This window comes from Rhinatrema bivittatum, chromosome 6 (assembly GCF_901001135.1).
Source record: "Rhinatrema bivittatum chromosome 6, aRhiBiv1.1, whole genome shotgun sequence".
Taxonomy (NCBI): domain Eukaryota; kingdom Metazoa; phylum Chordata; class Amphibia; order Gymnophiona; family Rhinatrematidae; genus Rhinatrema; species Rhinatrema bivittatum.
In genome coordinates, this window is record NC_042620.1 from 360,204,374 (window position 1) to 360,229,070 (window position 24,697).

Genomic DNA, 24,697 nt, shown 5'->3' on the forward strand with positions numbered 1-24,697 from the left:
CCCTTTGAACTGGAACAGGAAGTGATGCGCGGGAAGAAAGAGCCGTGCCGCGTGAAAAAATAGCAGCAGCGATAGCAGGAACGGGCCCCGAGCAGTCGAAGGAGCTGGTAATCGGGAAAGGAGACAGCAGGCATGAGCCTCCCGCGGCCGATGGGTTTCTTCTTTCTTGGCCTGCGGGGGCTGGAGGAGGAAGCTGCTGCAGCTACCATTTGTGCTGGGGGGGGAGTTGGAAGTAAGTGAGTGAGAGAGAGAGAGAGAGAGAAGCAGCCAGCCTGTGTGTAAGTGAGAGAATGCATTTGATTGAGAGCATGTGTGTGATTGAGAGAAACTGGTCAGCGAGCTCGTGTGTGAGAGACAATGAAAGTGACTGCTCAGAGAGATGACTGATGTGTATGTGAGTGTGAGAGAGAGAAAAAGCATGGAAGTGAGAAATCTGGGTATGTGAGAAAGCATGGGAGTAAGAAGCCTGATTATGTGAGAGAGAGCATGGGAGCGGGAGGGCTGGCTGTGTGTGTGTGTGCGCGCGTGCATGAGAGAGAGACTGGTTGATAAGGTGACGGTGTGTGTGAGAGAAAGAGACTGGTGTGTGTGAATGTGAGAGAAAGAATGTGATTCAGGGAATGAGAAGTCTGTGCACGTGGAGAGTGAGCATGGAAATGAGAGAGAGACTGGTGGTGTGTGTGTGAAACAGAGAAAGTGATTATGAGAGTGAGAAGCCCGTATATGTACGGTAAGCAGAACACGGGAGTGGGAAGCCTGTGTGTGTGTATGGCATGAGAGAAACTGTTCAGGAAGGTGTCTGGTGTGTGTGTCAAAGACTGTTTGGGAAATGATTGGTGTGTGAGAGACAGAAACTGGTCATGGGGGCATGACTGGTATGGTGTGTGTGTGTGAGAGACATGGGCCCTAAGGAAGAGGAAGAGGAATAGGAGAGCTGCTGGAGGGGGTAAGGAAGGTGGCTTTTTAAGTTTATTTTTCTTGATTGACTGCCATTTTAATTATTTAATATTATGTGATGTGTCTGCTTTTTGAAATATTTTATTGGTGTTTGGAGAATGTTTAATAGTTTTTATGAGTTTTTAATTGTTGGATGTTATTCTGTTCATAGCTGTTTTGAAACATTTATTCTGCTTATTAGTATAGTTTTACAATTATTTATGTGTGGGGATCTATAGCTGCTTGATAGTTCTGTTTTCCTAATAAGAGGTATATTGGTTTTTAGGGCCTGATATACGGTATTGTAGTGTTGCCTTTTCATAGATAGGGTTGCTCCTGTTTGAGTGTAAATTATTTTTTTTCTTAAAAATATGTATAAAAAAGGGGGGGGGGGGGTCGTCTTATACGCCCAGTCGTCTTATACGCCGGAAAATACGGTAATAGCAGTAGCTATTCCCTAAGTAAAATTGATTAATAGCCATTAATGGACTTCTCCTCCAAGAACTTATCCAAACCTTTTTTGAACCCAGCTATACTAACTGCACTAATCACATCCTCTGGCAACAAATTCCAGAGTTTATTGTGCGTTGAGTGAAAAATAATTTTCTCCGATTAGTCTTAAATGTGCTACTTGCTAACTTCATGGAATGCCCCCTAGTCCTTCTATTATTTGAAAGTGAAAATAACCGAGTCACATGTACTCGTTTTAAGACCTCTCATGATCTTAAAGACCTCTATCATATCCCCCCTCAGCCGTCTCTTCTCCAAGCTGAACAGCCCTAATCTCTTCAGCCTATCCTCATAGGGAAGCTGTTCCATCCCCTTTATCATTTTGGTTGCCCCTTCCCTTTAAAGGATCATGTGGTCAAGCATCTTTCATGGTGTTTTCTAAAATATGGAGACTTTGTTCCCCGTTTTGCTGTCCACAAGTATAAAAGATTTGTTTCCTTTTTCTCTACTTTCTATCAGGCCGATTCAGTAAAGTCCGCGGGAGAGCGGATTTTTGGCCCGGAGCGGTGGCTGTCAGCGGGTTTGACAGCCGACGCTCAATTTTGCCGGCATCAGTTCTCGAGCCCGCTGACAGCCACGGGCTCGGAAACCGGACGCCGGCAAAATCGAGTGTCCGGTTTTCGACCCGACAGCCACCGGCCGAATTCAAATTTTTTTTTATTTTTTATTTTTTACCTTTTTTTACTCTTTGGGCCCTCCGACTTAATATCGCCATGATATTAAGTCGGAGGGTGCACAGAAAAGCAGTTTTACTGCTTTTCTGTGCACTTTCCCGGTGCCTGAAGAAATTAGTGCCTACCTTTGGGTAGGCACTAATTTCTGAAAGTAAAATGTGCGGCTTGGCTGCACATTTAACTTTCTGAATTGCGAGTGAATACCTAATAGGGCCATCAACATGCATTTGCATGTTGAGGGCGCTATTAGGTTCGGCGGGTTGGACGCACATTTTCCGCCCCTTACTGAATAAGGGGTAAGGGAAAACGCGCGTCCAGCGGCGGGTTAATAGTGCCCTCCGTCAGAGCGCACTGTACTGTATCGGCCTGTATATTTTTCTTGGTCTTCTTCTTTTGTATGTTCTTTGATGTTTTTAATTCTTTACATTTTATTTTCAGTAACTTCAACACAAAAGTGGTTAAATAGGGTTATTTCCCCTGAAGAAGCCATTGTGGTGAAATATGTTGGGATCAATGCGAGTTTTGTAGTGGAATCTTTGGCTTGATTGCAACAGTGAGTGAGGGCTGTAATATTTGGTATTTCACCCTGCTATGGAAGCTACATTAAGCCTCTTGGATCTACATGATTTATGCAGCATGTAGCAGTAAATTTGATGGTCTGATTGCAATGGTGGAAAAGTATTGTAATTCTTTTGAACTTCAACTTGCTGTGGAAGTTATATTGAAATCTTTGGTTTTGAAATTTGAAATCAGAACTGATTTTCTATAGTATGAATGGTGAACCCATTAATTCGGGAGAATAACAACTTTTCCAACAAATTCTATTCAAAACAACAACTGAACCTTTTTTTCTCCGTGGCTATTCAAGATGGTTGCTGTTCTAAAAAAAGTGTTTTTGAACTATATTGCTCTAAATTACAATTTGAGGGGTGTAATTTGCTGTGTTTTAAGAACATTATATGTATGATTATCTTGTATGTAGTTGTATGGACATGTAGTGTGAATGGTTGAATGTGAGTTTGTGTGGTGTATACCTTTTGTGTTTGGTGTGAAATTTTAGTCTGGTTGTTATTGTGGCCATATAAAAGTTGTTTTTTTTTTTAAAACTCTCTGTACATAAGTATTGTACAGGTTGTAACTGATAACAAAATAAAATTTTTGTGAAAAGATTTGTTTAGGTTCTACACCATATTTTTCCCATTAGGTAATTACTTTTTGATAAGTTAATGGTGTTCGGATACCTCATTTCTCTCCCTTATTAAAAATCTAGTCATTACAGTATACCAAAGTAGATTTTAAAGCGGCTTTTATATGGAAACTGTCTAGGGAGACATCTCATATTTTACCACTGAATCACCAAATATGAATCATAATAGCTAATAAATGTACAGGCCAAATACTGACAGGCCCCAAAAGCACTGTCAAAGCTCAGTGGAAAAAGAAGAAACCTTGCCCTGATGAGAACTTTACACTTAAGGATACTTTATCTAGATCTGCCTGTTTGTGTAAATAAAAAAAGCAGACAGAGAGCCCATAAAGCAGCTAAGCCAACATGGAAAGGCCAACAAGTCGAGAGGTCAGAAAGATCCCTTGGAAGAAAGGGGGGGGGGGCAGTCTGATACAGAGAAAAGCACTGAGCGAACCCTGAGAGTGACCCTGAAACCAAACAAGGGACCCTTGAAAGAAAAGGAACCAGAAGAGCCAAAGGGGAATCATAAGTAGACCAGCACCCCTGCTATCGAGGAGGGAGAAGGCTATGTGTCACCAAGAGACTGGAGTAGGAGACCGGAGAGAGGAGACACCCTGCTCAGGTACGGAAAGTGACACAGAGTCTGAGACAGTGAGGGGGCGAGAGCAAGCCCCAAATAGCCTGGCAAGTATCAAGAGCCAGAAACCAGTCTCCCTTCCCGGATCACTGTCAGCTCTGCAAGTGCCAAACCCAGGAACCAAGTCCTTCCCTGCACACATTCTCCTGACCTCCAGCCAGCATCTGCTTCAGAGGTGAACAGAGGGGTATTGCCTAAGTGGGAACCAGAAGTAAGTGAGTTAGCCATAAGTATTAATATATTAAGCAGACTAAGGTTTATGGCATGTTTGTTACCACCCATGGTACATAACTTTCTTTAGGGAAAACTGGTGCTTAGTAGCCAGGATGTTAGAAACAGGAATGTACACTCTGCCAAATCTGATAAATAAAAGTCTGTTTCTGAGGAGAACACATTGTCTTTTTTCTGATTTAGGATCGTGAAGTAAGGTGGGAGGGCAATTGAAAGAGTCCTGTAGCAGACAAGTGTCTGCAACCCTAAACTTGCTTATAATAGTAGTCAGGGGATAGCTGTAAAACTTTTCTTTAGGAGTATTAAATTCTAGACAAATTTATTTACAAAGCTTTTCTATTTTTCACGTGTAAAAAAGTTTATACATTGTCAACATTGTTCCTGTAGAGGGCAATTTTTAAAGCTTTTTAAGCAGGTATTCATAGGAAAAGCTTTTGCACACTGCTCCCCCCTCCCCTGTGGCCTGGGTGAAAGTAAGCATTCTTTTTCACAATATGCAAACTTTTACCCATGGGGAAAAAGAGCTCAGGATTACATCAGGGTGGTGTCTGTGTGTGTGGAGGTGAATCTATGTATGTGTGGTGATTTCATTTTGGAATCACCATATATACTTTCTGGCAGATACAGTTATGCAAAGTACTCAGGTACCTGCAAGTTGCATCAAGGAAGTGAAAATTGTCCCGTCCCCCCCACAGAAAGTAATGGGAGCTGTGTAGGTACACAGCTGTTCTCCAGCCTGGAATTACATCAGCCTGCAGCAGAATTATTTATATCTGAGGTTTACCAGAGACAAATATAAGATTTGAGTACATTTAGGTGAATGGATGTCTGTAAGCATGTCCTCGGACAGACTAGAGTGGTGTACATGTAGTTTCTATTGTGGCTCTTATTCCTTTTTGCTCCAAATATCTTTTATTAGGATGTGAGAATATGTGCTTTTAAGATAGTTGCCATATGGAGTTTTGTCTCTGCTTTCTTCTGCCAGAGGCCAAAATGAATTTGAAATTAATTTTTCTTGGTTATTTGTATACCTGGAGCCCCTGCAAGTGAATATATCATGATTTTTCTTCTTGTAGTCAAACTATGCTCACATATCTGTAGGAAATGAAATATAGCGACAGTAACCTGCAGCTCTGGAATAACAGTTCCTCTCCCTGGACAGGATCCTGCAAATGCTGTTAGAGGCGGAGGAAAGCACAATTGGATTTGGGGTGACAAAGTTGCTGATGTCACAAGATGGTTGATCCACCTCAGCCTTCCGCATGACCACTTTCTCTACAACAATAAATCTGTTCCAGGGCAGCCACAGTGTCCTCTTCTCAGGAAGGAACGGCGATCTCTCAAAGAGAAGAGTGACAGAGATGCCTTCAGTTGCGACCAGGTCAAAACTGAAAAGAAAAAGAGAACACAGTCATGCAAGAATAGCAATGGGTCAATTTTCTTCCTGTAGACAAAAGAACTATCAATAAAAGGTGGAATTCTTTCATGAGTCCGACTGGATCTATCTGTTCTGCTGACTGAATCGTAAGCACCATCTAAAGTATGTCTCCTATTGTTTAGCAGCAATATTTGTCTTCAGTGTACGATACCATTGGCATCTTTAGCTTTCCTCCTATTGATGTACTAATTAAAGAGGGCACTATTCCTTTATAAAATTAGCAAAACAAAAAGAAACTGAGTTCCAGTTTAGCAAATGTGTCAGTACGCAGCCTACCTTAGAGCACAGGTGCTCAGCATGACAACACTTGCATCTGACCCAGCAAGTGGGGGCGAAGAACAATTTATTGCTGACCCTTCAGTGGAAGTGCTAGTGAAATGTGCATCGATGATAGTCTCTCTTGGGAAATAAAAGTTTGGTCTATTCCAGTGAATTTTCAATAATTGATTTTAGTGGCCCGGCTAGTTGGGTCGATAGTCTATACTTTTATTATGCCATGGAATTCTGGAAAGTCTTACTTTACAGAACCAGGAAATAAATGCCCTCTACCTTCCATCTTGACGACTAATAGTGTATCCATAATCATTATGTTGCAAGAAGCTGACATTCACACCAACCAGCAGGGTTCCATCAACTGCCATCACTTGGCCTCTGATGACGCACACACGACTGCAAGAGGAAAGAAAAATGACAAAAGTTGAAGCCCAGAGTGTAGCTGGATTTAGAAGTACATTTACTGCACCCTAAAAGGCTATTTTAGTTCAAACTCTATGCAGGTGAAAAGTTATTCTGAATAAATAAGCATGTTTTAAAGGAAATATGGAAATCATGCAGATTAACAGTGCTATAAGAAAAAGTTACCTGAATATAGTTTGCTGTGTACTTAATATGTATTTTTTATTTCAGTAATTTTCTTTTTAGTTCAGCTTTCACATGTAATTAAACAAAGCATTACACGAAGCACATTCCTTGTCTGCTTTGTACAAAAATGTATTTTTAATTTATGCATAATGGATGGAATTTTCGAAAGCATATATGCATGTATAAAACCATTTTACATGTGCATATAGGGCTTTTGAAAATTATCCTCGGACTTGTGTGCATAAAAATACATGTGGAAACAACTTCATGCATACTTTTAAGCATACTTGAAAGAGGCATAACAGGAGGAGTGGCATTAGGGTAGGGGAACTTTCTAAAAATCGACGTATGCAAGTAAATGTATGCATGAATATTTACGCCTGCTCCCATGCAAGTGGTAATGTGCGTGTGTTCATGATGCACAAGGGTTCGCGCATGGCTGCTAATTTTCAGAGTGGATTTATGCGTGCAAGTCTGCTTTGACAATTATGGCTGAAGTCTACGTTTACAAAGTATATGCGAACATCAGCCCTATGCACTATGTTATAAAATTGAGCTCCATGGGGGCAATTTCCAAACAATTTGAAGAGTTGCAAATATTGGGTGTATCTCATAAGTGTTACAATTTGTGGACCCTTGAACCGGAGCGAGCGGTGAAGACCACCGAGGGATTGCCCCAATGGAACTCGTCTCTGGGAGGTGGAGCTGGAGAAGAGAAGCACTCACACGGAATGGTTCCAAAAGACCAGGCAGGACAGCCTTCCGAGGAGCGGATAGCCTATGAACGCGGGAGAACCCCCGAGGAGCGGGTACTCGGAGCGTTCACCCAGTGAGTCAGGAACCAGGAACCAAAGCTTCACGAAGAAGTGGAGTCCAGGCAGAAGATCTGAGGCAGGCAGCGAAGAAGAGTGGAGCGGAGTCACATGCCAAGGGTCAGGACGGGCAGCAGATGTCAACACCTGGGGATCCAGCCGAGGACTGGATACAGGAACAGAGGCAGGCGCTGGATCAGGGCAAGGAGCTTGGAGACGAGGCAAGGCAGGGAACTTGGAGGCAGGGCAAGGCAGGAACTCGAAGACAAGGCACGATGGACAGCCAAGCAGGAACAGAGGAAACCTGTTGCAAAGGCAATCTTCTGCAGCAGCTGTGGGGTTTAAATACCCTCCAAAGGGTGTAATCATCCGGGGCTGGGCTTGGCTTTCCCGCCACTGTCCCTTTAAGGGGCGGGGCCTCCTGCACACGTGCCCCTAGGGAGATCCCCGCTGGGAGGAGGAGGATGCCATTGTCGGCCATGCGGCAGGCCATGGGAAGGCCTGCTGTAGAGCGGAACGGGCCGCACAGCGCTGCGGTGAGAAGGAGCCAAGGAGCAGGTGGGGGCTTTACCGCAGGCTGAGAGACGTAACAATAAGGGTCTTGTACTTGGCCAACAGCTTAATGTGGTTTCTGAGTATTAATAACACCTGATCATCTGAGCAAATGATCTACTTACCCATCATCATACTGCTGTTTCTTGCTTGGCTGGGCCTTCTTTAGGTTATCCTGTGCTAACTGCATGATTTTCCTCAGCCTCTGCTGCAGCTGCATAATGTATTCAACAATATGCTCTGAGCTTTTATTTTGGATTCCCCTCGTATCACCCATACTTTGTCAAATAGCCCTCTTGGTTGATGTCTGCTCAAAAGATGTGAAGCCTGTTGATAACTGGGGCCACATGGATGGTAAAAAGCAGCTTTGGTATCACTTTGTGCCAATCTTGGACATTATTAAAAATGAACTTCCAGAGCAGTCCTGCATGTCTGATTGAAACACTCCATTATTCCATCCCTTTGGGAATGATAGGCTACTGACTGGATGGAGTTTATCCCAACTTTCAGCAGACCCCTCCTTCACTAGCTGGGACATAAAGTTACTCCCTTTGTTAGTGTGGATCTCTCTCAGGATCTACACATGACTGAAAATATTGATCAATTTGGCTGCTTAAACATTGGGAGATATGGAGTAGAGCAGGACAGCCTATCAAATTAATACCCACCCTTGTGAAAAGCCTCTCCACAGTTGGCAATGGGATCAAAAGGGCCTTCATCCTCCCTTTCTGCATTACCAGCTAGCACTCAGGGAAGGAGGTATAGAAATCCGGCCCTTTGCTCCAATACCAATGATGGAAAATGCCTTGGTTCTCTGCCTCAGCAGGACTGTAAAATACAGGCAAGTCTTATTTTTTTCTCTCTTACTTGTACCCTACATGGTAGTTCCTTGAGCATGAGCCAATCTTGCCCTAAAACAACTGGGAACTGCAAGACCATAACCACAGCTACCCTCATTTGGGCTATCAGCTCTTCTACCCTAATATCAACTACTGTTCTTGTGTATGAGTGTATCTCTCCTGAATGCATCACAGCCTTTTTGGGGCTGGCGTCATTTTTTAAGATGGCGCTGGCCATCCATTGCTCCAACCATGTGACAGGGACCGGCCAATGGCACCGATAGCCCCTGTCACATGGTAAGGGCAAAGGGCCATTGGTGCCATTTTGATTTGTGGCAGCCGACAGCCCAAGAGGGGGACATCGCTCCCGGGACCCCCGCTGGACCACCAGGGACTTTAGGGACGTTTGGGGGGGGCAGGAGGGTGGGGGATTGTAAATAATTAGATCTGAAGGGTTGGGGTGGGTTTGGGGTTTTTTTTTTCCTGTGTGCCCTTTCTCCCCCCCCCCCAAAATGATAAGAAAACCACATGAAATTTCGTGGGGTTTTCCTACCATTTTTGGGGACTCCCCCATACATGACGAAATAGGAAATATTGTATGATATTTCCTTTCATCATAAAAACGATGCACATCCCTAGTAATTTATAATCTCTATAGGAGGCCCACCTAATAACTCTAGGTGAGGTTTAGGTATTAGTGTAGGGGTTAGTGTAGGGGTTAGGGGCCACTTTGACATTCAAAGTGAGACATATGAACAGAACAGTGCTCTCTTGTGAAGATTTGATTACCTTCGGAGTGAGGAAACTCACACAAAGATGAGATTTGTGCAATGTTCTCTCAACTAGCATGATGTTACCCAGGTAGATAGGCCATACGGTCTTTTCTGCCATCATGTTTCTATGTTTCTATGACTTAAAAAGTGCAATAAAGAACATGAAATGTATATATGTTGAAAGAATTCGCCTGCATATAGAAAGTATGTGGAGAAAAAGCATGACGTATAACAGAATGAAAGGGAGAGGGTGCGAAGATGTACATGAAAGGAAAAAAAGGTTTAGCTTAGTATAAGAGAAACACATGTGAATCCTGTACTGGTTATGCAGGTATAAAGCTAAGCCAAAGGCAAAGACTATAATTATGTGGGGGAAAAAAAGAAAGCAACATTGGCCTTATTTAGCATTATCTTTTTTGGCCCTTTTAAAGTGACTTTTGCATGGGAAACATTGGCAGTATTTAAAAATGGGAGAAGGTTGTAATTTTTTTGTATCATCTGATAGAGTAAAAGAAAAGAGTTTGTTCTTATCAGGTTTATTTTAATTTTTCCACCCGTGTGTAAACAAGTTCTAAATTATCACATTGTTTCTAGAGAAAGTAAGTTTAGTTGAACAGTGCAGTGGTGTCCTGGAATGGACTTATGCCCGGTATAATATATTATTTCTGAGGGCTACCAAAGGTGACTAAAAAACATTATGGGTAGGTATATACATGTGGGCATAATGGAAGATATTACAGAGCATCAAGAGTAGCTCCTTCTCCTGCATGTCCCAAAAATCTTTTTTCAGGCCATCACTGTGCCCAAACATTTAAAAAAAACCTTAAAACTTGGCTCTTCTCACAAGCCTTTACCTAACCCCGCAGCCCCCAGATCTCAGCCACCTACCCGACGCTCCTTCTATGGGTATATTATATTATAAGCTACTGCTCTACGATACATATTATTCATACTGTAAAATTTTATTTATTTATTTAACACTTTTCTATATCGACCTTCATGGACAAAACCATATCGGATCGGTTTACATCGAACAGGGTAAACAACTGTAGTGCCAACTAACTTAAATCAACAAAGGTGTGGAAGAGGCAAAGTTACATTCAACAGGGAGCAAGAACTTGGGAGCTTAATCAGCTGGAAAGATAGGTTAGAGCAGGCAGCAGTTATAAATATAATACCATTGTTAAGATAGATAGTGCATAAAGTGCTTAGGAGTATCAGGGTCATAATAATAATAATAGTCATATATTGTCATATATAATAGTCATATATTGTTATAATTGTTGTATATAGTCATATATAATAGTCATATATTGTTATATTAATAGTTATATATTGTCATATATAATAGTCATATATTGTTATAATTCTTATACAATTGTAAATTTTTGTTACCAATGCTTTCCGGGGACTTGACTCTGCTATTCTAGCCTTCTCTCCTAGTTAAGTTCCCTTATGTTTTATGTAACTTCGCATTTCTTTAGTTAATGGTTTCCCCAGTTCCATGTAAACCGATGTGATATTTACTTGAATGTCGGTATAGAAAAGTTCTAAATAAATAAATAAATAAACGACAAACATTTTATTTTCACAAATATCTCCCGCCTTATGGCTTTTATAATTATTACTACTCAGGTTTATCTACTACTCAAGAGTCCAAAAAGCATGTGGATGAATTTACCTACAAATAGTTAGGGAGAATTAATAAATAAGCAAACAAATAAACAGGCAAATAAATAAATAAAGCCCCTGACTTTTTAAGAGTGGCAATATTTTTAAAGTTATCTTTTCATTTTTTCAGACTCTATGTACGGAATGTTTCTGAGTGACCTCTAACAGTTATCTCTCTCTTTCTCATTCTCTCGCCAGTGAGACAAGATGCTTGGGGAGATGGAATTGTTACCGAGTAATCAAAAGAAGGAAAGCAGCTGTTTTCTATATCTAGGACTAAGTGCTTATTGAGTAATCTGTGCTCGAAACACTTCCCTGAAGCGCGAGTTCAGTTGAATTGCAGAAGTCAAAAGAATTTGCCTGACGCATACCGGCGATGAAGCATGATGGATGCCTGGAATGCCCTCCTGGAAGAGGTAGTGGTGACAAGAACAGAATTTAGAAAGGTGTAGGATAAAAAAAACCAGAGGATTCCTAGTGGCTAGAGGATGGAAATGTAACGCTGGAGTAACCCTTGGAAACTTTGGGTGCAACATGTCTGCATGGGATAACCTGCAGGGAGGAGCAGGTTATCCCCATGCTCCCCAAAATCCTAAACATCTGCTGGGGAGACTGGTTGGACCATTATGGTGTTTATCTGCCATCATTTACTATTTTATTATATAAATTAATTTTACTTTCCAATTCCAACTTTACTTGTAGTGAGTGATTTTGTAACATCATGCATAAGTTAGCTGGCAAATATGAGCACAAGTTATACCAATTTTCAAAGCAGACTTATGTGTATTATATCTGCTTTGAAACTTATCTGGGCAATACATAGGGCCGGATTTTAAGAGGTGCACCCGATTTTATATATGTGCGCACAGCCGCGTGCATGTTATAAAATCCAGGGTTGGCGCGCGCAAGGGGGTGCTCACTTGTGCACTTTGGGGTAGATTTTAAAAGCCCAGCACGCATCAATCCTGCTGGATTTACGTGAAGGGCACTCGCGTGCAAAGCCCCAGGATGCGCGTAAGTCCCGGGGCTTGCTATAATGGGCGGTCTGGGAGGGGGGGGCATGTCTGCGGTCCGGGGGTGTGTCCAGGGGCGCGTGTCTGCGGCCCGGAGCGGTCCGGGGGCGTGGACGAGTGCTCCGACACAGCGGCCTGTTTCGGGGCCTGGCTAGCCGGCGCACGTAACTCTATCGAACAAGGGGGGGGGGGGGATTTAGGTAGGGCTGGTGGGGTGGGTTAGATAGGGGAAGGGAGGGAAAGGTGTGTGTGTGTGGGGGGGGGGATGACAAAAAAAAAGTCCCCTCCGAGGCCGCTCCGAATGAAAGCAGCCTTGTGCACGCCGACCCCGGATTTTAAAAGATACGCGCGGCTTCCCACGTATCTTTTACAATCCGGCGTACTTTTGTTCACGCCAGTTGCCCTAGGGGTGCCCTGATGGCTTTCCCCGTTCCCTCCGCCTCCCCCACCTTCCCCTCCCTTCCCCTACCTAACCCGCCCCAGCCCTATCTAAAACCCCCCTCACCTTTGTTTAATAAGTTGCGCCTGCCTCCGGCTAGGCGTAGGTTGCGCGCGCTGGCCAAGTGCCGGCACGCGATCCCCAGCACTGCCGCTGTGCCGGAGGCCTCGGTCCCGCCCCGCCCTGCCCAAGCCCCTTTCACAAAGCCCTGGGACATACGCGCATCCCGGGGCTTGCACGCGTCGCCGGGCCTATGCAAAATAGGCTCGGCATGCGCAGGAGCGGCTACGAGCGTAAACCCTGAGGATTTACATGCAAAACCCTTTGAAAATCTGGCCCTAAGTGTACACATCTATTTGGTGCATGCAATTTTGCTGAGAGAATTTATGTTCATACTTTTAAAAAAGGCGATAACCCCTAACCCTACCCAGATTTTGCACCCTAGGACACCTCCTCATTATGCACATAAAATATATGCATAAGCAGTGTTGATGTGTGTAATTGTATGCAATTTTCTAAAGGGCCATTTCTGAGGGTAAAGCATTACTTTACCTGCAAAAGCCCTTTGAAAATGTTCCTCTAAATAAGACCAACTTGTATTACTTCCTGTAAACAAAGCTTGCTGAGTTAGCAGCAAAAATAGTGATGCTATGTTTGTAGAGAAAACAATAAGCTCAACAGTTTAACATTCACTGTCTTCCTATTTTAGTCTTTCTATTTGCTTTTCCATTGTGTGGAATATCCTCAAATTTTTGTGCTCTTTGGCAGTATTTTTCACCATTGTTTATTGATATTGTAATCCACAAAAAGACCTGAATCTTGCCTTTCTAACTAAGGGGGTCATTTTCAAAAGGGATCGCACGCGAAAAGTCCCTTTTCGCATGTGATACCTAGATCGGGGTGGGTTCTGGGCGGTGTCCACACCGGAAGGGGAGGAGTTGGGGCGGCACCAGGGTGGACGCCGCGAAGATGTCACTGATGGCGAAAAGGTAAGGGCCCTTTTCGCCGCCAGTTTCGCGCCCAATAGCACCACCTTTTACGATGTTGCTATTGGGTGCGAAAGCACAGAGGTGCGATCAGTGCTGGATTTCACTGGCGCACCCCCCGCTTCACCACCCCGCCCCCTGTTACCGCCGGATTTTCTAAGGTCTACGACCTTAGGCCTGGATTTTCTAAGGTCTACGACCTTAGAAAATCCAGGCCTAATTTATTTAACACTAGCGGACCCCTGCCACGTGTTGCAGTGGCTGAGTCAGATTCTTTGCCCTCCCTGCCCCTTCCCCTTGCTCATTTAGCTCAGTCACTCATCCTCTTCCCCCTTGGTCACTCCCCCCCTTCCCTCCCCTGTCCCCACTCCAACTCTGTCCCCTCACACTCACCTCTCCCCTCATTCTTCCTCCCCTGACAGATACCTCCCTCCTCATTCTCCCTCCCCTCACTGTCACCTCAGTGACTCCCCACCTGGTGAGGGCTGTTTTGTAACCTTTCGGAGATGGTGCACATTTTGTGTATGTGTTTGTGTGTGCCCTCCCCCTTTGTACCCCAAAGTAATCCCCACAGAAACGTTGTGTTTATATAAGCCTCCCCCACCCTCCCCTCCCCCCCAGGCCGGTGAAATAGACTAACCGACAAGAGTTGCAGAATCTCGGAACTGCCCCCTGCCCCCCCCCCCCAAACATGGACGCAAGAACATCCCCACGCCCCCCCCCGCAGGCCCGACGATACCTTTCAAAAATGGTAGTCGGTGGAGCGGGCATTTGTTCCGGCATTGGTGCCGGGCCCTCGAGGTGGAGCAATGGGAGCGGTCGTCTCGCTCAGATAGTAAGGGCGAAGGTGCGCCGGTTGCCAGTTCAGAAAATGGCGTCGACGGGCCCTCGCTCTTACTATGTCACATGGGCTACTGCCGCTATTGGCGTTCCCGAGTGTCCTAGTAAGGGAAAGAGCCGTTGGCGCCATTTTGATTGCTGGCAGCCGACAGCAGTAGTGTATGCGATGTGTCCCGGAGCGGTGTTGCCCCCCCACCCCTTCCCCGCTGGAGCAGCCCGAACTATTCTGCCGTTTTACGTGCGTTCTGAGGGTGTGGGCAGTAAGTAGAAAAGTCATGTGCATGAGGGGTGTGAGGAGGGTGTTTGTGTGTGAGTTCATAGGGTGTGGGAATTGCAAACATGTGGCATGTGAGTGGCCTCCCGGTGTAGCATGCTGGTATTTAGTGGGTTTTTGTGTGTTTTTTGAGGGTGTGTGAAATAAGTACAATTGGCATGTGTGCGGGGGGGTGTGAGGAGGGTGGATTTGTGTCTGCTCGGAGAGTGTGTGAATCACAAACATTGGTCACGTGTGTGTGGGGTGTGAGCATTTGTGCAAGGTGTAAGAGCTTCCGCTTACGTCTACCACATGTCGCTGTTTTGTGGAACCAAATTTTAAAACTTTTTTACCAGCCCTTGGTGTGACATATATGTAATGTAAGTGTAGAAGATCCTTGCCATATGTGTGGTGAAACTGTGTCCAAATTTGAACGCAATCGGTTAAGTGGTTGCTGAGATTAGCGATTTGGTACAAACTATTTAACATTTTTATTTATATAGATATTTTATGAAAATGAATTCAACTGCCTAATAAAGTCTCATCTAAGCTAGCACCATTCTCTGTGTTCTTTTCCATTCCTCTGCTCCATTGACCATTTAATCCATTTCTCATGTCACCTGTCTTTTATCTCTTTCACCGTTTAATACACCTCATACTTTATGAGCCTCAGATTTGTGTGATGGCTCATCCGAACCATCATTCTCTACATTACCTTTGCTATTCCTTCATAAAATCATTCTGTTCTCCATCTTTTACAAATGTCACTCACAGACTTGTCTTTGGGACCTTCTGCTTTATTATATTCCTCATAATTGATCATTTTTATAAATTTAGATGAAACTCATTATTCTACACTTATCTCTTTGAATTGACATAATATATTAGAGTTATATATTTCTATCTTGCTATATTCTTCCTCATTTCTGGTCTTCTGAGTAATACATTTCTTTGCAACTTTGCCTCTTTGGTATAGTAGATGGGAAACCAAAGTTACTTGGAATTGTTTTTTAAGTCTCGAATGTCAAAGTCGGTGTATTTTCCTTAACTTGGCAATTGTGCAATAGTTTTCAATAATGACTGAAATAACAATTGGAAGATAAATATTGTGTAACAGCGATGTGAAGATATTATCAATTTGAACATTTAATTACGATGGCGTTGTTATGCAATGTGTGACCTGATGTTAAAATTCTAAAATAATTATGCACCAGTCCTGTTGCGCTGGAGGTGGACCCTTGGTCTGGTGCAGGATTAGTACGGCCCTCTGGTCAGACCCAGAGAGCACCTGCCACCAGAAGGCGGAGCACAAAAGGAGACAGAGGCTAGCTTGAGCTTCACCAATAACAGTCCGGGGTTTCCGCAGGTTGAGCCCTTGAGTACCTGGACCGCCTGGACTTAGGTGGGCCTCCGGTGCACGGCTGATGCAGAGTGGGCGAACTAGACCTGAACCGGAAGCTCCAGAGACCTCGGGAAGCCAACAGTTCAGAGAGGTCCTCCGGATGAGACAGGCAGCGCCTCCAGGTCTAGCCACATGGAGGCCGCAGTTGTTGTCCAAGTACGTTGATCCAATGGTCACCAGGGGCCAGAAGAGAGTGTCTAAGTGAAGCGCAAGGGTCAGAGCCAGAGTACATCAGTCCAAGAGAGATCATCCAAAGCAGAGGTCAATACCAGAATCAGTCCACGCGTAGTCGTAACAAGCAGGGGCCGGTTCCAGGTGGCAGACAGTAGAGTGGTCAGCCAGGCAGTGGTCAGTTCCAGGCAGCAGGCAAGAGAATGGTCAGGCAGGCAGAGGTCAGTACCAAGAAGTCAGTACGGATAGGTAGGTACTACCTGGGAAGGACACAGGAACAGGAGACGCTGGAACAGGAGACACTGGAATAGGAGACAATTGGAACAGAGGCAAACTATCACACCAACAGTGTCAACCCGTTTGAGCCCTGCCTTATATATGGAGCCTCAGTGATATCATCAGCGTGCACCTCCCGGGGTTTTCCCGCGCTGCTCCCTTTAAGTGTGGAGGGGTCGGCCGCGTGTGCGCTTAGGGGTGGGGCCGAGCCGGCCGAAGACACGGAGCCTCGACGGGAGCTCCGCTGTGAGGCCTGCAGGAATGGAGACGCCGAGGGAGGCCACGATGAGTGACGGGGATGCCGGGGATTTGCAGCAGCAGGCAAGCCTGCGCTTGTGGAAGGTAACGCCAGGTGAGCAGGCCCGGTCGCGGCACCCACGCAGCCGGGACGCACAACAGGTCCCAGCAGGATCACAAGAATCTGTAATCAAATAGTGGATTGAATCAGCAATTAGATGCTTCAAATTAAAATTAGCACATTTAACAAAAGTACAGGCAATTATCTTTGGTGGTACTACTCAATGATCCAGGAAACTATCACTTTTAGAAAAAGAAAATGTAAAACATAAAAAAAATGCAATACATGATAATTTTTCTTTATTTTTTAAATCTGAATTAATGGTAATAATATGTAGGCTTCTAGTGTGAGACCCTGACCAAATACAGAATAAAGAGATCAGAAAGTATAAACAGCAGATTGGCTAGAAGTAATAATTCTTTCTTTCTCCAACTTTAGCATGACTCCTGCATAAGAACAGATATCTTCACATCTGGATGGCACTACCAAAACCATAAAAGGGGTAGATTATAAGAAACAGTTAAGCATGCAATTTCATGCATATGATAATGAAACTATAGGGCTTGTTCATTAAAATACACAATTTTTTTTAGCATATGATTGGCTATAAATTTAGGGGTGAATTTTCAAACCTGCGTGAGGGCTTACATGTGCGTGCGCTACCTGGTGCGCACACATGTACGCTCGATTTTATAACATGCGCATGCAGGAGCGCACAAGGGGGTGCTCAATTGTGCACCTTGTGCGCGCTGAGCCCGTGCCAAACCGTGTTGCCTTCCCCCGTTCCCTCCCAGGATGCTCCGAAATCGGAGCGGCCTCGAACTTTCCTATCCCCCCACCCCACCTTCCCTTCCCCTACCTCCCTCACCCTTTCCTCCCTACCCTTTTGTTCTTTTTTCTTTTATTTCAAAACTTACTTCAGCCCTGGCGCTGAAGTAAGTTGTGCACACCGGTCGACTGCCAGCACGTGATCCCTGGCACAGCAGCAAATGGCAGCTGTGCCGGGAGCCTCTGACCCCACCCCCCGCCCTTTTGCAAGCTCTGGGACTTACACGCGTCCTGGGGCTTTATGCTCATTGCGGGCCTTTTGAAAATAGGCCCAGCATACGTAACTTCTGAAAACCTGCGTGAGCATATCCATGTGCGCTCGCTACCCAGCGCGCACACATGGACACGCGCAAGGGGGCACACAATTGTGCACCTTGTGCACACCAAGCCTGTGCCGAGCCACGCTGCCTTCCTCTGTTCCCTCCCCCCACCCTATCTTCCCTTCCCTTCCCCTATTTCCCTGCCCTTTTCCCCCTAACTTTTTCTTCTTTTTTCTTTTTGTTTTAAAACTTACTTCAGCCCTGGGGCTGAAGTAAGTTGTGCGCGCTGGCTGACTGGCAGCGCACGATACCCGTCACAGCGGCAAATGGCCGCTGTGCCGGGAGCTTCTGACCCTGCCCTACGCCCGGACCGCCCCGTCCCCTCCCCGCCCCTTTTTGCAAGCTGCAGGACTTACATGCATCCCGGGGCTTTACGTGCATCGCCAGGCCTTTTGAAAATGGGCCCAGCGCACGTAACCTTTTGAAAATCTGCCCCAGTGTGATTACTAAAAAAACACTTGATGAGTGATGCACTCATTTTTAGCATACCCAGGCTAAAAAATAGAGGTGTGCACAAATATGTTTTTCATTTTGTTTCATTGGGGGAGGGGGCTATTTTTCTAAAACCAAAACCCATCCACCTGGTTTAAAACAGCTCCCCTATGAGGAAAGACTAAAGAGGTTAGCACTTTTCAGCTTGAAGAAGAGACGGCTGAGGGGGGATATGATAGAGATGTTTAAAATTATGAGAGGTCTAGAACGGGTAGATGTGAATCGGTTATTTACTCTTTCGGATACTAGAAAGACTAGGGGGCACTCCATGAAGTTAGCATGGGGCACATTTAAAACTAATCGGAGAAAGTTCTTTTTTACTCAACGCACAATTAAACTCTGGAATTTGTTGCCAGAGGATGTGGTTAGTGCAGTTAGTATAGCTGTGTTTAAAAAAGGATTGGATAAGTTCTTGGAGAAGTCCATTACCTGATATTAATTAAGTTGACTTAGAAAATAGCCACTGCTATTACTAGCAACAGTAACATGGAATAGACTTAGTTTTTGGGTACTTGCCAGGTTCTTATGGCCTGGATTGGCCACTGTTGGAAACAGGATGCTGGGCTTGATGGACCCTTGGCTGACCCAGTATGGCATTTTCTTATGTTCTTATGAAGAATGTTTATTTCCTTGTATGTTTTTCCTTTGAGATGCCAGAAAAGAAGAAGAGGAGAATGAGGGTGTATCCTTCAGTAGCCACAGCTCCCACCTCTGTCCTCACTTCTGGAAGTTCAGAAGACTCAGAGTCCCACTGCTTTTCCTGGTGAAGGAGTACTGGACCAGCAGGGAGAGGAAGTATCCTTGAGTCCCCAAAATCAGCTAATTTCACATCAGGGAAATGCTCTTCAAGTCCAGTATTAGCGACTCTTTGGTGGAAGCTGGACTCCGGTATGGACCTCGATCAGCTTGGCAGGCTGCAGTAGAAGGAGAGTGGTTTGGACTCTGGGGCCAGAGAGCAAGAGGAGGCTGGAGAAATTGTTGAAATGAGAGAGGTTTCTTTGTAGGAAAATCGTCGAGTCCCATTGAAGAATGGCAGAGACAACTGCTCTGGACTCCTGCAGTGTCAACAGCCAGAAAGTCTCAATCTATGCTCTTAAGCCCCACAGTGGTCACTATGTATGCTCTGTGGGGGCAGGTGTAGGGAAGAGGTTCCTGGTGAGAACGAATTTTTCACTAATAGGTGAATTTTCTTTCTTTTTTTAAAACTTTTTATTTAACCAATTGCATACACATGTATGCATTAGCAATACACTAACAGAAAAGGTGCAGGACACTGAAGTAACAAACAGATGAACACTAGTGCAAATGCATAAAATGAAGAACAATAAACACATTCCTACACTTAATTAATCTCCCACCTTCAGAGGACATTCTTAAGGGACAATGGATGTTATAAAATTTCCAAAAGCAGGCCCATATCATCTCATATTTGAACTTTCTTCACATTAAAGAATAGTGTAGCTGCTCAATATCAGTAATATCCCTAGTCTGCTCTCTCCAACGTTCAACGTTATGATTGAATTTCCACGTAGTAGCAATTGTGATTCTGGCAGCCAGGAGTAATTGTGAGACCAAGGCACAACACTTCAATGGTACTCCTGAGCCGGGCCATCTCCCCAACAACCCTAGTGCTCTAGATTCATGAAGAGGGCATTCAATAATGTCAGAGATCTCCTACATCACTAATTCCCAAAACTGATTAATCCCCGAGCAATCCCACCCATGTGCAAACAGGTGCCCAAAGCCGCACATCCCCTCCAGCAACCGGGCTCTGCTTCAGGGTAAATCTCAGCAAAGTGACACAGAGTTCCATAGGTCCTGTGCAGCATTCTCATCATTAGTTCCACCCTTCTAACACAGATGGAAATTTTATGCACAGCCACCCATAAATGCTTCCAATCTTTAGCAGCAAGTGCCAAATTTAAATCATCATTCCATTTTGAGATTAAGCAAGGGTCTGTACTTGAACCATACTTAGCTAGCAGAATACCTCGATAAATAAACAATGTGCCTCTATGTCATGCATCAGGATCACAGAAAAAATCCTTCATAGGAGACTTCAAGCAGATGCCCCAAACCTTCATGCAATTGAAAATATAAAGCTCTTGATCCATCTTCCAGATCAAATTCTTCCTGGAGATCCTTAAACTATTTAAGCCCCTCATCATCCCATAGCTGAGCTATGAATATCAGTCCATTTCTTTGCCAATGAAACAAACCTCTGGAGAAGTAAGGCCAGAAATACCATGATTTTAAATACCGAAGCCTGGATGCACAGTAATAATACCTTAAGTTCAGAAGAGCCATCCCTCCTTTTCACTTAGAGAGCCATAGCATACTTAATTTAATTCTTGCTTGCCTATAATGCTACACAAATTTAGCAATAATAATGAGTTCCTCAAATACTGTTACCGGGACATTACATGAGAGATAAGATATAGTAAGCGAGGCAAGATATTCATTTTAATCAATTTAATCCTGCCAGCCCAAGATATATTCAAATCTCCCCATTTAGCCAGATCGGACATAATCCAAGTAATCATGGAAGCACAATTAGCAGCAAACACATTTTTGTAGAAGGGGACAACCTGAAGCCCAAGGTACATGAACCCATCTCTAGCAACTTTGAAAGCAGACAGTGAGCTAGGGATTTACCTTCCAGAATCCAACAAAAATATTTCAGATTTTGAGAAATTAACAATATAACCGGAGACCTCCCCATATCGCCACAGAAGGTTCATTACAGCAGATCCTGAAGTAAATGGGTTAGTCAAAAAAAGCTCTATGCCCCATAACTGGAGCTCCTTAATATTGGCAGCATCACAAAAAGACTGCCGGTGACTTTATGATAAGATCAAAGGAGAAAGAGAACAGCGGGGCGCTGGTCCAGGGTTGGTCTGGGGCCGGGACCGAGGCCTCCAGCACGGCGGCCATGCCGGGGGATCGCTGCCGGCAGCCAGCCGGCGTGCGCAAGTTATGCCTGCCAGAGGCAGGCATAAAAAGGACAACAAAGGTAGGGGGGAATTTAGGTAGGGCTGGGGGGCGGGTTAGATAGGGGAAGGGAGGGAAAGGTGGGGGGGGAAGCGGAAGGAAATTTCCCTCCGAGGCCGCTCCGATTTCAGAGCAGCCTCGGAGGGAACGGAGGAAACGGGAAAAGCAATCGGGGCTCCCCTAGGGCTCGGCACCATTGATCAGCCCCTGTCACATGCTAGGAGCACAAGATGGCTCCGATGGCCATGTGACAGGGGTTGACCAATGGCACCGGTAGCCCCTGTGACATAGTAGGTCAAAGGCTATCGGCGCCATTTTGAAACCGGCACCGATGGTGTGAGTGCAGGGGATGAGTGCCAATGTGTTGCAGATTGTTGATGAGAATGTCATGATTTATGGTTTCGAAAACTGCTGAGATGTCTAAAAATACTGCTAAGAAGTCTGAATTAGAGTCAAAGCCACAGATAATTGTATCAAAGGATGATAAAAGGAGGGTCTCTGTACTGTGCCCCTTACGGTATCCATGTTGACTTGGGTGCAATAAGTTATTTTCATCAAGATATTCAGATATTTGATGGAGTACTACTGATTTTAGGAATTTTGCTATGGAAGGGAGAGAAGCAATGGGACAATGGTTCGAAAGATCAGATGGATCAGTGGTTTGTTTTTTTTTGGAACTGGGAGAATGGAAATCTGTTTCAAAGAGTTGGGAAAGCATCCAGATGTTAACGATGAGTTGATAATTTTTGCAAGGAATGGAGCAATGTGTTCATTTAACATTTTTAATAGATTTCCTTGACAGGGGTTATATGGGCTATAGGAAGATTTTGATTTGCTTATGATTTGAGATATGGTTTCATGGTCAATGTCAGTAAAGTGTGGAAAAGATCAAGCAGAAGGGGGAAATGAGGAATTTGGAAGTGATAAATGAGCAAATTCGGATGAGATGGATGTTGTTTTATTATGAAAGTGATGAGCTAATTTATTGCAAAAGTCGTTGGTCACATGGTCAGATTGAAAGTGATGGGGGTAGTTAGTGATTTAACAATACCAAATAGAATATATGGATTATTGTTTGCTGAGTTGATCTGTGCGCATAATAGGTTTTTTTGGTTTGATCAATTTCTTTTCTATATTTGTGTAAGTAAGAGTAGTATGCATTTTTGCGTTCTTGCGTGGGTTTTTTTCGCCATCGTCTTTTTAAGTGTCATAAATTTTGTTTTGTATGATGTAAAGATTTGGTATACCAGACAGCTTTTGGTTTTGTGGCTTTTTGCTTACGTGTAGTTGAAGGGGCTAAAGCATTTAAACAGTTTTCAATTGAGGTGTTCCATGTTTGTATTAAATCATTAGGGTCTGTTTCTGGTATATTTGTAATCTTAGGAAGGAGAATGTTTAAAAATTGTTCTGGATTTATCTTTTTCCGAGTTGTTATTGTTTTTGAGGGGTCGGTAGGGCAACTTGAAGAATGTGGTGCTTTATTGAGACTTTTAACTGGATGATGTGGTAGTCTGACCATGTATTGGAGAGATATGGTATGTAAGGTTTAGAGTAGCAGGATTATAGAATACTTGATCTAGGGTGTTTCCTAGTTTGAGTTGGTTCAGTAATTAGACAAGTTAGGCCTAGACCTGATAGCGCTTCTGTTAAGTATGAAACTGTTGGTGAAGAGGGGTTAGAGTTAAAATGAAGGCTGAAATCACCGGCGATGATAGTATTAGTAAGAGAAATAGGGAGTGTGGTAATAACTTCAAGGAAAGGGGATAGGTCATAATTGGGGGCTCCAAGCGGACAATAAACAAGACAAAGGTTTATTGTGGAGGAGGTAACTAACATTATTTCGAAACTGTCTTGAGTTGGAAGGATCTTCTTACTTGGGAGTAAATGAGACTTTATAAGTATTAATAGACCTCTGCCTCTTCTGTTCGGATGGGGCTGGGAGAAATAAGTGTAGTTTTCAGACAAAGGCTATTTAAAAGGACAGTGTCATGTTCGTATAGCCAAGTTTTGTTAATTAACATAATGTCTGGAGATTGAGTTGATAGTATATCATGGATAATAGGTTGAGGCAAAGCAGGCAGGGAAGGTCGGTAGAGTCATGCCTTAGTGGTGATGTTTGCCAAATGCACCACTGAGGCATGACTCCACTGATTTACCCTACCTACTTCGCTTCCACAACTGTCTGGAGCCAAGCAGCCATGGGAAGTCAGTGGAGTTGTGCCTCAGTGGTGGCGTTTGGGGAAAAGGAGGCAGAGGAACTCAGTGAAGTCATGCCTCAGAGGTGGCATTTGGGAAAAGGAGGCAGAGAAACACTATGGAGTCATGCCTCACTGGTGTTGTTCAGGGGAAAGGTGGCAGAAGAACCTTGTGGAGTCATGACCCGGCTGTAGTGTTTGGGTCTCAGCAGGTAGAGGAACTCAGTAGAATGATGACCCAGCTGAAAATTAGTAGAGTTATGCCTCAATGATGGGGTTTGGAATATGCAGGCAAAATCAGGATATAAAAATACCCCTGTGGTGGATTTGGGGTATGGCACTGGAAGGCTGGTGCTGGATGTGGTACCACAGCTCTGTAGTGTCAGGTCCCTGTGTAATTATTGGGGACATGTAAGGAGGAAGCAGGAGGCGTTAAACCCCAGTGTTGTCACTAGGGATCTGTAAGGAGGAAGCAGACTGAATCAGGTCCCAGTTTTGATGGGAATGTGTAAGGAGGAAGCAGGAGGAAGCAGGAGGAGTGAAACCCAAGTGTTGTTGTTGGGGACATGCAAGGAGGAAGCAGAAGGAGAGAAGCCCCATTGTTGTCATTGGGGACATGAAAGGAGGAACCAGGAGGAGTAAAGCCCCAGTGTTGTTGATGGGGACATGCAAGGAGGAAGCAGGAAGAGTAAAGCTCCAGTGTTGTTATTGGGGACATGTGAGGAGGAAGCAGGAATAATGAAGCCCCAGTATTGTCAATGGGGGTCATGAAAGGAGGAAGCAGGAGGAGTAAAGCCCCAGTGTTGTTGATGGGGACATGCAAGGAGGAAGCAGGAAGAGTAAAGCTCCAGTGTTGTTATTGGGGACATGTGAGGAGGAAGCAGGAATAATGAAGCCCCAGTATTGTCAATGGGGGTCATGAAAGGAGGAAGCAGGAGGAGTGAAGCCCCAGTGTTGTCGTTGGGGATGTGTAAGGAGGAAGCAGGAGGAGAGAAGCTCCAGTGTTCTTGATGTGGACAAGTCAGTAGGCCACAGGGTATGACAGGCCCCAGTTGTCTTGATGGGGAATT

General features: G+C 44.4%; 1 protein-coding gene across 1 annotated transcript in view; it reads right to left on the minus strand.

Annotated features, from left to right (window-relative positions):
* The window catches only part of LOC115094738 (teneurin-1-like), a 337,344-nt gene that overhangs the window by 99,737 nt on the left and 212,910 nt on the right, over positions 1 to 24,697 (minus strand). The window contains exons 11-12 of the mRNA XM_029607996.1: positions 6,165 to 6,284; positions 5,303 to 5,565 (exon numbers count right to left, since the gene is read on the minus strand). Coding sequence (XP_029463856.1) covers positions 5,303 to 5,565; positions 6,165 to 6,284 — 383 coding nt within the window. The remainder of the gene's footprint in view (positions 1 to 5,302; positions 5,566 to 6,164; positions 6,285 to 24,697) is intronic.